The following is a 13,559-nucleotide window of genomic DNA, read 5'->3' as shown; positions in this document are numbered from 1 at the left end:
TCTCTTAGTCCTAATCTTTATCCAAAACTAAACAGAAAAACAAAAACCGAGACCAAACACTAGTATGTGAAGCATGTTACTTTCCCTTACAAATAATGTTAATTTAGAACCCATTTATTCAACCTCTCAATAACCCAGGGCTGGGACGAATTCATATGTGGGAAAACAACTTCAGTATCTAAGCAATAAACAATAAAAAATGAAAACAAAACCAAATAAAAGTATCTAACGCTAGACAAGCTAACACTTAACATCAAGACATTAATTTTCTTTTTTGAGTCAGGCAGAATTCCCACAGAAACCTGAACAAGGTTAAAGGGAAGGAGTGGCTACTGAAGGAATACCTCACTGAATTCTAAAGCAGCCAACAGCCAACTACTGTCTATACTACTAGATCATCAGAAGTTTTAATGTTTAACACACACAGATATTGGTAGGTAACAAATGATACTTGTGTAAATGAGATATATTGAAATACAATTTGTTTTAATTCAACTAATTGCAACTCCTAACTAACATTTCAATTTTTCTATTGTAATGGCATCTCATGAAGCACATCTTATGTTTTCTCTAGATAATGAGGAATAGCATTTTCACTTACCACAAAATTGGATCATTAGCCAGCTCACTGAAGCGTTTACACACACAAGCTGCTCTGCAGAGATCCTGCTCCAGCAGGTAGGAGAAGATCTTTAGAACCACTTCATCTGGCAACTTTTCCTGAAGATACTGTTCTGCAGGTGCTGCTATTAAACAGTAATCTATGTGAGACTGACATATTTAACCAGCCCAAATTCTAATCAAAATAAATCACCAGCTTGCCATTTGCAACATTCCCAATGAGAATTCCAAAGTCTCAGATTTTAAATACCCCTCATCTAAATCCAAGGACAGAAAGAGGTAAACGGCTGACACTGGAGTCACGCAGAAGTTACAGACTGACAAAAACCAGCTACTAACCATGTTTCACGAACCAAGAGCCACTGTATCTATTATTACTATTGCCACACATGACAGTTTATACAGAAAAGCCCATCTATACAGTTTGCGTTCTCATGAGGACCTTCTGTGGCAGGTATCCTTACTACAGGGATGTTCTATTTGCAAAGGTTGCTTATTTGGTTGTTGTCTTTAGTATCTTTTCTCAGGCAAAGCCATACAGAACAGCTTCCAAATTTTAGATTTCTATGTGTGGCATTAAAAGCTCCTGCTACATTCATAATGCAATTATATCCATGTAATGCTCCTTGCATTATTAATTTTTTTCCTAGAACATCTGAACCAAGGGAGCAATACAACGGTTTTGAGTATTACAGGAAGACGAGTAGCAGGCCTTCTGTCTCATGGTCACTTCAACTTTTGAGTGAGATTCTGGAAAATGGTTTCCAAAAATATTTATCTACCTACCCCACCCCAAACAAAACAAGACACCACACAAGGTAAGCCTCAAGCCTTCCACGGGTAAAGCAGCATGAACAGCTCAGTTATTTCCAGCTAGAAGGGAGAGAATACATGAACTGTAAGGGCCAGGACTGTGGCTTCAGCAGAGATGTTAAGCTGTGGTTTACAGACCACATTACCAGAAGCTATGGACTATCAGAGAACTGATTAAAGCTGCAGCACACTTGTGTGTTTTTGTTGTGTGTCTGTCCCCGTTCCCTCCTGGGTGTTATACTCACATCTGTGGTCAGACCATTTAGTAGAAATGATGAAATATTACTGACTCTCCTGTGACTTCCCCTAAACTTGTTCTTTGGGTAACATTCATACAATGGTGCAGCAAGTGATTCACAAATATTGATTTCCTCTGAGATGCTAGGATAATTTATACAGTGTACTGATTGCTGGTCTTTATAGGAACATGACTTACAGTCATAAGCTCTGAATATGCACCCACCACTTTAATCAAACAAAAATCCATGGGAATAAGGGAAAGTCTCGCTATTCCCTACGTTCATAGCTATTCTCTTCCAAAACATATTTTTAAGTTTGTAGTATTGACTGTGGACAGAGGAAAAAAAGTTTTCTTCCTCGTCCTTACCTGCCCTCTTCCAAATTACTATTTTTACTGGATCAGCTCCTTGGTGTAGCTCATTCACAAGCTATAGAACCACTAGCATGGGTACCCCTAGCATGGATATCCAGAAGCTGGACAAGACAGTTCTTGTCACCAGCAGTACTACTAATGCCAGATTAAGGCATTTATTTTTTGTTAATAATAATAAAGTTTTATGCACCAGGCTGAAGCCAGTAAACTACCAGAACTAATAAAGAACAAGCTAGTCTGGAAATGTCCTTTACGTTCAAGATGGACTTTGAGAGACCAAGATCTGCAGACCATACACCAACCCCTGAGGTGAATACAGCTAGGAATCAGCAAAAAATGTTACCCATGCCATCAGTGCTTCTTTTTAAGAATACATTTTTCCACTGGACATAAAGTGGTTTTTTTCTGTATCAAGCAGGCAGCAGCAACTCATTCTACAGTCCTAATTACCCTTGAAATGCAGCACAGGATAGCTGGGCTTTGCTTTTGAATTCATCTTTTCCTGGTAGCTTTCCAGTTAGATGTGGAGATAGCCTTACAAGCTGAAATGTAATGTTGTGAACGCAAGGCAGTAAATCCTCACAGGTCTTCCATGACCTGTCTTGGGCTTTTAACACACGCACACAAATCCCTGAGGCATACAACATGATCTTCTTTCCAAGACAATCAGTTATTTGCCTAATCAGCCTGCAGAATTTCATCCTCCGCTAAATTTACCTATATTAGGACTTGATTAACTTTGTATGGGGGGGGTGGGGGAGGGGTTCATTAGCGTAGTGCCTCCCATTGCTCAACAGTTCACACTTCATTTTCCTCCCTAGGTCACATCTCAATAAAAACTGAAATCCAGGTGCATTTCCTCACTGGGAGAGATAGGAGAACTTTGAAGGTGTCAAAAAAAAAAAATTCTTCAGGAAAACCAAAACCAACAATATCACACCTTGCAATTTTTCAGGCTGTATCTACTTGGAAGCTTAGACACTATTTACAAAATGAAGATGACAATTTTTTACAGGTGTTTCCCATCCTCTCCCACCTTTACCCAAAGTCCTTTAGAAGTAAGAATTTTTAACTTGCCTTTTCACTCAGTTACAAAAATGGGTGTAGGTGATCTAAGTGTAGATATCAGAGATAGTGATGGTTTTACTAGGTGGAATTTTTCAATATAATTTTAAAAGGTTCGCTACTTCTTAACATGAATACCTAGAATACCTGAGTCCGAGAGAGAACCCCATGGTTTTGTTTTGGAAATTCATGCTTTGGTATCTTTTAGTTATTTGTCAAAAGCAATGATGTATTTGTGTTCTCCCCAGTTCACAAAAATAGTCCAATTGAGTTTTAAAAGCCTATCTGGTGACCAAACTAGAATCATTAGTGTGCTGCTACTTCTGGTAGTTAGAAAGGTATTTAATTTTTTTCATGTAAGTATGCATTTCATACTTAACCTTGATTTTATTCCTGTTGACATAAAGAAGTGTTAAAAAAGACAAAGTGCAAGAGGCTACCACCTCTACTACCAATCTTTATCATTGCCCTGACACATCAATTCAAATATTGATCATTTTAATAACGTGTTAATATATAAGACAACTGAAAATTATAAAAAAAAGGTGGCTGAGTCATTCTGTTTCCACAAGATAGGCATGAAGCTAATTCAGTTTCCTTTTTTTTTTTTAATCATTTAGTAGATAGAAACTAGTACAGTGAAACCAAGATGAGGGCATGAAAAGCTGCCTGAAATTGAATTGCAGTTGTTGTACAGAGATCAAGAACGCCATCCTGTGAATCCTGAATTGTAAATTATGTCTTGTATGGATACCATTTTTTGTCCATTTAATAGAGAAGATAGGGACAGATATATTTTGTTCTGTAAGAAGGCACTCAATGTTTTCTTGATGAGAAATAGTCGTCAGAAAACATGGCAGGCAGCAATCTTGGAAAAAATAACTTAAAAATCAATAGGGAAAAAATAAAAGATACTAAATTCTGTGAACCATGAGCTATGCATGTATCTGATGTAAGAAATAAGCAACAAGTGATCCAACAACCTAGAGTCTCAGTATCTACTGTAACTCCAGGGGTCATCAAAAAGAAATAATTTGTCCCTGAACTCAAGTCTTCCAAAAAATGATTAAAAGCCAGTATGAACTGCTCAGTATAAAATTAATGTGCAAATATAGTGATGTAGTGAGAGAGAAAAAAGCCCTGCACAGTAATAAACAAAAAGGAAGAGTGTGTCGGTGGATTAAAATGACATGACAAGTGGTACTGAAGGTTGAGAAATCATATGAAGTGGAAGCAGACAGTTCAGTTGACGTAAGGAAACAGAACATACCAAATCTAAAATCTTTCTGTAAATCAGGAAGTACTATGAATATCAGCATATGATAAAAGTATTTGTACCTACAAGATCTAAAAGCGGTAAACTTTTTATTCAGATACCATGCAAATAAGAAAGTTGTAGGTTCACCAGTTACTTCTGATGTAAGCAAGACAGCTCAAGCATATCTTTCTTTTTTTTTAATTTATTGGAATTCTATTTAGAGGGGTTTAAGTGAAAAATCATTCACATATTTTCTAGTAATGTACAACTTTCTTATCAAGGTTCTTATATATGCATTAATCTTTCTGTCTCAGGATCGCAATGCATATTGTCCATTACCAAGACTATTTGAAGACACAGTTGCAGAGAAGAAAAATTTGTCAATATTTGAAATCACCAGAAAAAGTCTGAAATACTGTCAGGAAGAACACACTAAAATTTTTAAGTATCAACTGTTTCATGGAAACATTAAGCCTGAAATCAGTAATAAAATACGTAATATTATTGTTTTTCCAACTACTGGCTCTAATCCAGCTGAATACATTGGTTGACTAGCATTTCTCCTTTCATCTCCCCCCAAATTTTCCTCAGCTCAGAGTCCATACAAGAAGGAACGGTTCTCTGCCCAGACATCCCTACATCACTAGTCCCATACCTTTATTTTAGAACTTTAGTTGAAATGAACAGTTATATGTTCCAAATGATAATATACCATTTCCACTTCTGATGTTCCAGAAAACTTCATGCTCACACTCAGTCACAATAGCTATTGTTATCCATGGTAACAAAGCAAACAAACAAAAAGGCAAGAAAAATCTTATGGCAATCAGTATTTGCACAAATTTAGAGGAACATCTCAAGAAATGGAAAGGGGAAAATAAAGTAATGATCAGCCACACTGGAAGAGAGATCAATATAAAGTGGTTTGACAAGTACCCTCTGTTGTCAAACTGTGACTGGTCTGAATGCATTCTTAAGAATATAGTTAGAAAATCATTGTTTACAATTCCTCTGGAAATTCCATGCTGGAAAAGTTTCCACAGTTCAGTACCTTCCCCAGACGAGTTCAGTAATGCAACACAAGGAATATACAGGAAACGCATGGAAAATTCATTTGGAAATTACCATTGTGATGTAATTTGTACCAGAGGACTTGAGTAAAATTACTGACCTTCAATAAAGCAAGGAGGTGGGTATGAGCATAATAAAGGATGTATCAAAAGTATATAGCCTTGAAGGAAAACCGGGAACTGGCAAGAGAAACTGAAAAGAAAGACTTTGTACCAGGCTTTAGGTATCAAGTCAGGAAGTGAAACTGGAAGTAAAATGACAAAAGCTGATGTTCATTTGGTTCTCACCATTTCAAGGACATAAATCTAAGGTTAAATGGTTTTTAGTTACAGAAATTAAGAGAGAAAGACAGAAAGGGGAGATAGATATACAGCAAAGGTGAAAACAGAAGACAGAAACTACATCAACAGGAGCTGGCAAGTGCTAGCACTGATTTTTCAGGGAGAAGTCACAAAAGATCTCACGGAATTAAAGTGCGTAGAAGACAAAAAGGGGAAGAAGCAGAGATTGAAAAAGGATACAGAAAAAATGAACAAGTAGTGTGCTTATGCATGTACACATGTGAACATAAATACACCCATATATACACACTATACATATAATACACATACTTTGTGCATGTGCATATATGCATTAGGCATATCTGCATATATGTTTATTTTTTAAATAATTTCTCGCACGCACGCTGAAAATCACAATAATGACATACCAAAACTACTTCTACCTCCAAACAATATACTGGAATAATATGAGAAATCATAAACAAACCTAGTCCTTTGCTGCAGCATTATTACTTTTAAGAATACCTTAGATATAACTGCACTGCACTTCAGAATAATAAAAAAAATACATTCTAAACAAACAACACAAACTGCATCTGCAGTAGAGCATGCAGACTGAAGGACCAGATTCTAGAAGTCAGACTAAAACCAGTGTTCTTCCACTGCAGGTTATTAGTTCAAGAATAGAAAAGATTTTTTTTTTTTTTGAGGGTTAGAGGGGTAGTGGTATCAAAGTGCATCCCACCAATCTTTGTACAAAGAGTTGTTACCTGATAAATCCTGGGATTTTCCAGATACTCTAGCACGTTTAGCTCGGTGACCAAAGTTTTCAGTAGCCGAAGTGGAGGCACCCTTTAAAAAAATAAGTAAGGATTAATTCAGTCATTACATAAACTACAAAAAGTACTAATTATCTGCCTATTCTTGAGGCAAGAACTACAGTTAAAAAACAATTTAAAAAGTTACCTCCATACTGTTCTTTGTAGGGCAAGCTGTTCTTTTAGGTAGAAGAGTTTTTCTGCGAAGTTGGTATGGACTATTTTGTGCACCAGGACCTGATTCTTCTGCAACCATATCTGCAGGCACATCATCATCTGTCAACAACAACAAAACAGCTTAATTAGAATTGTAGGGTTTTTCTGTTTGTTTTTTAGAAATAAAAAAACACTACAGAAGTTTTTAAATAAACCCATTCAGTTTGGGGGGGGGAGGGGGGCGAAGTGCTAGAGCACAGTGAACATTTGAAGAAGTGTGGAATATATGTAGTAATACAAAATTACACTCAAAAGTACAGATGAATTTAACCTGTGCTACACACACTTACATATATAAATATATATAAATAAATACATATACATACACAGCTGCTACACCAGAAACTACCTTTTTAAAAAGCAATTAAAAATACAACTTCACTTTATTCGCAAACGTGTTATTCACTATGCCAATTCTATTACCTCATTACCGCAAACTTTTCACCTCTGTAACACTATCATAATGAATACTGCTGTAGCTTCAATTATTAATCAGGTGTTATCAAGAAGTCCCTTAGTAAATATGGAACTTAGTTCAAAACCCATGGCAGATTTTTCCAAAATACTCCAGGAATAGCCCCAGCCAGCATACAAATTCTTCTGTAAAAGGGAAAAGGAAGACATAATGCTAGAGGTAGCTTTAACGGCATACGCTGATTGCTTAAAGTACAATTTTATATAAAGAGTAAATCCTCTTCCTCTTCTTAAAAAAAAAAAAGTACAAAAGCACGATGAGTATTACTTGAATGCAATGAATGAAAAAACTTACATTTCCACTGTTTATAAAATTATGCAACAGATCAAAAACAAGCAAAGAATTACTATTTACCTCTGCATCTCCTATGACTAGCATCACATAAAGTTACAGTAATTTAACAAAGGCCAGAACAAAAATCTGGTGGGACAAAAGGCTGGTGGGACATGCCAAACAAGCTCGAGGCAATCTAGGAGAGTGTCATCAGTTATTTAATCCATGTGAAAATTAAGCCTGCAAGAAGTACCTCCATGCTTATCCTTCGGCCAGACCACCAGGTCAGCACAGCCACAAGGAGGGCATGAGACCACGCGATGGGGAAGAAGCAGCCCCCATTTTGCAGCACCAGCACAGATATTTAAGGACATTAAATGAAATTTGTAAAATTTCAAGTATTTTTTAATTACACAGAGTACCACCAATACACAAACTTCAGCACACGTTCCTGTGAACCCAGCCCACCTCTGGCATCACGCTCCTGTTGGATGTTACTGACAACTCACAGGTAACTAACTACACCCCCAAAGCTCAGTCATCAAATTTTAAGCTTCTTTGCCATCTCTGATAGAAAACACTGCTGCCAAGTTAATCACACTATCAGCAGCTGGAATAGAAAGCCAGAAAGTCCACTACAAGAGAGCACCCAGCTTCCTTCACAGGTAGTAACAGCAGTCGAGTCTGAAGGAGGCCTTGATTATGTAGTGGCTGCCAGGAGCGAGACTCTTTCAGGTCAAACTCTTGCACCCAAATGTATTAAAACATTTGAGTACGACACTACTCGCACCCCTTATTTCTGTTTAAGGACTGACACAGTATGAATTCTGTTGTGGATACCCCCATAAGCACGCTACTTGGAGATTTTGAGGGTCTTCTCTTCAGCCTCTTTCCCCATTTCACACTGAACGCAAAGCACCTGTCAGAAATGCATGATCTTTCTTCCCCCATTCTTGATGTAAATACAATAGTTCAAAACTGCCACACAGAACACGGTAAAAAACATAATAAACTATGAAAAAATAGCTAAGCACAGGTTTGATCTCTCAGTAGGAGATGAAGAGAGCAATGTCAAAACCCCAGTGGGGTTCTTAGAAGAAAACCAACACAGGCTACTAAGAACAAAACATATTACCACTGGAAGGAAGACAGAAGCCTCTGGGGGCAGGGAGAATGGAAGTAAAGGTCAATTTGGCTGAAACACTGAAAAACTGCTTAAGCAGAAAAGAAAATACACTCATTTTCTTGCAGCAGATTTAGGAGGATGGCACGAGTCCTGCTCGAAGATCACTCTTCTAGCACAGATGACATTAAGAGATGCATGCATTCACTCAGATTCACAGCAGGTACTGTAAGAATTAAAACCTTCCTTCTCCCATCTGGCTGGCAAGGCAGATGAGGAAGACGAGAGAAGTGCACCAGAGCGAAGTGTGAATGTGCAGAGCGTGGGAAGCAGCAGGGTGCCCGGAGCAAGGGTGGGAACAGTCCCCACTCCTCCTGCTGCTGCATGGCTGTGCCACCAGAGGTGCTGCTCCTGTTTGCTTTAGGACGGTCAGAGCAGCTAATGGGGCAGAGGAGTGCTTCAGAAAGCAAAAACCTCCGACCTGAAGAATATGTTAGTACACTGGCTGCAGATGAATGGCAACGAGAGTTGGATGGATGAGATGCCTCGTTTCCTCACCTGTACATTTTGGTCACACTCACGAAGGGCTGGGCCAACCCTCAGAAAAATTTCTAATATTTCAGAAACAATAACACTGTTCAGAAACTGCTAATATTCTTCCAAATGTGCCCCACAGTGTTTCACTTAAAGTAACTATCAGGAAACTCGTAAGTCTGAAGTGATCCATTATAGAAGTCATCTCACTGCTTGTTTTTGATCTCCCAAATGCTACGTTTCAAACTCCGAACAGAGTAGAACAGCTACAGGGTAAATTCTCATAGCAATAGTTCTCAGGATGTACTGTTTCCTGAAGACTGTGTTACCCTTCCATAAAGGAGTAACACGACAACATTCAATTTTGCCTGGGAACTTTCTGTGCTAAGAAAATGTTTTGAAAATCCTCCCCTAAAAACACTCACATGATAGACATTTTTTTTTCCCCCCCAAAGAAAAGCCAATTTTAAAATACAGAGACTCTATGCCTACAAATCATTTTGAGAAACCCAACTTTAATGTGCAACAGTACTAGCTACTGCATCTACTGACATAAATAAAAGGCATTATCAACATCTGTTGATGGTAGGAGTGTTTGTCCTATAAAGTCATTAAACAAATTCAGGGGAGCATGTGTGTAATATCAATGCCCTCGTGTACACACCTGCTGAAATGACTGCCAGATGCTGTCACAATTTTAAGTCAATACATTTGCAGTTTTAAAAGATTAATTTAAGCTGGGGTCTGCTCTCAAACATTTACCTGTATACTTTACACTAGTTGTATAATTTAAGGATATAATTTCAAAGAAAATCACGTTTATTTAAAAGGTTAACCTGCCACTCTTGTCAGCTGCTATAAGCATGACTCTTGCATTTCCACAAATGCTATTAAGTGTGTATGTTAAAGAACATAAAATTAACATTGTTTAGAATGTAACTTACAGTAGTTGCATGGAAAGTAATAAAGGGCTTTCCAAATAGTTTATTAAAAGACACATGGAGCACCTCAAGAGAAAGTTTATCATGACCATACCATTTTCTTCACAAAAAAGCATGCACGGGTGGTTTTACTTCTTACACATTAAGATTTCCAAGAGCCTTCTCAAACAATGAAGGCAGCCTTCATGAAAACAGAGTGGGGCTCATGAAAGCTTTCAAAATGCGATGTTTTTAAACAAACAAAAAAACAACAAAAAAAATGCAGAAATATAACCTTAGCAGAAAAATATGGGTGTGGAGGTCATCAAGAGAGGAAACTCACATCCTGTTCTGTAGAGTTGAATTACTTAATTTAATATCTGTAACACTGCAGTTTCAATTTTGTATTGTTCTTCTATATAGTCCCAGAACATGGGGGGTAGCAGGGGAAATGTAGAAAGATTTGTACTCACTGGAAGATGAAGCGACAAAGAACTGATCAGTTTTAAACTAGAGAAACACCTAGTGAATAGGGAACAGCTCCTAGAAGAACACTTCTGAAACAAAGTAATCCATACTGAGGCTTTTTGAACAAAGCGATGATTAATCTAGCCCATCAGACAAATTTAACAGTGATAAAGGTCAGTCACACACAATCTTAAGTAGAACTGGTATAATTTCTGAATGAACTAAACTATTAGCTAAGACAGAAAATCACAACACTTTCTAATTAGAAGAAAACCCAAAAACAACAACTAAGATGTAAACCCAATACAGTTCCGTGGCTTTGGGTGGAGTGAATCTCCCCAGGCCCACAAGGGAAGACATGCTGCCAACCTGCTGAGATGACAGCTCCCACTACTTCACTGCCTAGAACTGCAATGCAGAAGAGAGGAATGAAGCTTAAGGAGTGGAAAAGGAAGATGCACATACAAAAAAAGAGATAGGAATGAAAATAAAGTAACTTATGGAAAACAGAAATACATGGCAGAAGTTTTGCATTTGCACATAAAATATTTACAAAAATGCAAACATCTCAGTAACAAGTTGTCAACCCACAATAAAAAGGAAACACCCACCCAACATTTTTCTTTAAAATTTAAAAAAATGGAAGTGAGCTGTTAAACACGTGTGTGTTTCAATACGGCAACTGACACTTGTCCCATGTCCTTGCGAACCACCCAAACAACCGAGGGACATCTTACTTTTAGGGACTGTACCCACTTTTTTAAAAAAAAGTGAACGCGTATTTAAAGCATATATTCCACACCTTATATCAGAGCAAAAATCTTCTCACATTGAAGCTTTCCCATTGATCCAGGGCAGCATTTAAGGCTTAGACTATGCATTGCACATCATAACTTGTAGTGGGCTCTCTCTTAAATGGAAGTGGTCTCTTCTGCAATCTGAATATTCAACTTAGCTTCAGAGAGAAAAAGACACTAGCTGGGTGTACAACCACAAAGAAAAAAACCTCAAGAACTGCAGAAAATGAATCAACTCCAACTGCAAGAAGTTCACTGAAGCAAGATCTAACATCATTTTAATAGTCTTTCACAGTCAAGCACTCCTTCTCCTGAGTGAACTTCAAAAAAAAAAGTCAAAGAAAAACACAGTACGCTTATATACAGTAACAGTAGGTGTAATGGTAAAAGAAAGTGTTAATATTAAAATAAGAAGTACCTGCACACTCATTTACTAGTAACACAAAAACTAACGACTTTGATAATTACAATTTATAACTGCAATGTTTATTGTTAATTAAGTCCTACAATATTCTCAAACAATATCCAAAGCAACCTGACTCGCATAGAGATAAAACCAAAGAGATGATGTTTTTGTAAGGTTCTGATGGCAGAGGTCATTGAGAAAGAATTAATCTGACACGAGAGTTGAGGCTGCTTGGACCTGGAAGAGACCCAGCAAGAATAAGCTTCAGAGGCAGATCTCCATTCAGAACAGCAGGATTTCAGTTTGGAAAAGGGACAGACCTAACATTAAAAATGCCTGCTTTCAGATTGACTCCAGAAAGCTCAGACTTACTGAACACCATATGGAATAAGGATATTCAGCCTTACGGAAAGGAACAACGAGACAGAATAACCATTACTGACTGCTAGAACATTTTAGGTATAAATACTAATTCTTAACTGATGATAAACCAAAGATACCTCACTCTCTTAACAACATTCGTTTATTGTAACTGGTTACAGTTTGTTTGACAAAAGAATCTTAGCACATGTAGTATTTAGATTTTTTTCTGTATTAAGATTAATATTTCCAAGATGAGGGAATGCTGTTTTACTGTTTAAACAAATACTAAGAATTGGTAAATGTGAAAGACAGGTGGTGGTGGGGAACCACAACACAGAAAAAGAACAAACAGCATCTTTTTGGAATTTATATTTCAAGCTTTTAAACATCGCTATCCAAATGAGACAGCTTATTACTCTTTGGAATTAGGTCATGCACAGCAGATAACATGATGGCCTAAAAAGAGTAAGAATAGATCAGATAGATGCTCAGCTCTATTTTTATTTGCTCAAAAGTTCATGTTAGATTTACAATACATCTCTCTCTCTCTCTATATATATAAATAAGAAAATAGCTAGATTTGGCATCTATACAGAAAGTTTATTGAGATTGAGTTTTTTTTCCCTCCCTGTTATTCTTAGGACCCAACAGTATTGTGGTTTAACCCAGCCAGCAGCTAAACACCACACAGCCGTTCACTCACCCCCCTGCCTCCTTCTCTGGGATGAGGGAGAGAAACGGGAAAGTGAAGCCTGTGAGTTGAGATAAAGACAGTTTATTAAGACGGAAAAAGTAATAACAATAACAACAATAATGATAATAGTACTACTACTAATAACATGTACAAACAAGTGATGCACAACACAATTGCTCACCACCCGCTGACCGATGCCCAGCCTAACCCTGAGCAGTCTGGCTGGCCCACCCCAGCCAGCCACCCCTATATATTGTCCAGCATGATGCCAGATGGGATGGAACACCCCTTTGGCCGCTTTGGGTCACCTGTCCTGGGTCTGTCCCCCCCTCCCAGCTCCTGCTGCACCCCCAGCCTGCCCGCTGGCAGGACAGAGCGAGAAGCTGAGATGTCCTTGGTTTGGTGTAAGCACTGCTCTGCAACGATTAAAACATCGGGGTGTTATCAGCACTCTTCTCACCCTAAGCCAAAACACAGCACCCTACCAGCTACTAGGAAGAAAATTAACTCTGTCCTAGCTGAAACCAGGACAAACAGAAATTAACCTTTATCTAAGAACCTGACCTTTTCTCCAGCTCCTCTCGCTGTAAGGCCCACTGCCTAGGTCACTAACAGATGCTGAATGCAGCTTATACTCACATGACAGAAACTGAAGTTCTTAGAGCTGGCACAGAGAGAAAAGCAGAGAGAAAGTAAAAGGTGACAATTGGCAAGATAAACTGTCTGCTAGCCCCAGACTAGTCTCCAGCT

At 38.0% G+C, this 13,559-nt stretch overlaps 1 protein-coding gene across 4 annotated transcripts in view; it reads right to left on the bottom strand.

Moving 5' to 3' along the window:
* Positions 1–13,559, bottom strand: part of FBXO11 (F-box protein 11) — a 72,938-nt gene that overhangs the window by 28,982 nt on the left and 30,397 nt on the right. For 3 of the 4 annotated variants that reach the window (XM_038176027.2, XM_005012086.6, XM_072035448.1), the window contains exons 2-4: positions 6,689–6,816; positions 6,493–6,574; positions 602–746 (exon numbers count right to left, since the gene is read on the bottom strand). In XM_038176027.2, coding sequence (XP_038031955.1) covers positions 602–746; positions 6,493–6,574; positions 6,689–6,816 — 355 coding nt within the window. The remainder of the gene's footprint in view (positions 1–601; positions 747–6,492; positions 6,575–6,688; positions 6,817–13,559) is intronic. The other variant, XM_038176029.2, reaches the window with a different exon arrangement.

Source organism: Anas platyrhynchos, chromosome 3 (assembly GCF_047663525.1).
Source record: "Anas platyrhynchos isolate ZD024472 breed Pekin duck chromosome 3, IASCAAS_PekinDuck_T2T, whole genome shotgun sequence".
Taxonomy (NCBI): Eukaryota; Metazoa; Chordata; class Aves; order Anseriformes; family Anatidae; genus Anas; species Anas platyrhynchos.
The sequence above is the reverse complement of the archived record's forward strand: the minus strand, read 5'-3'. Positions and strand labels throughout refer to the sequence as shown.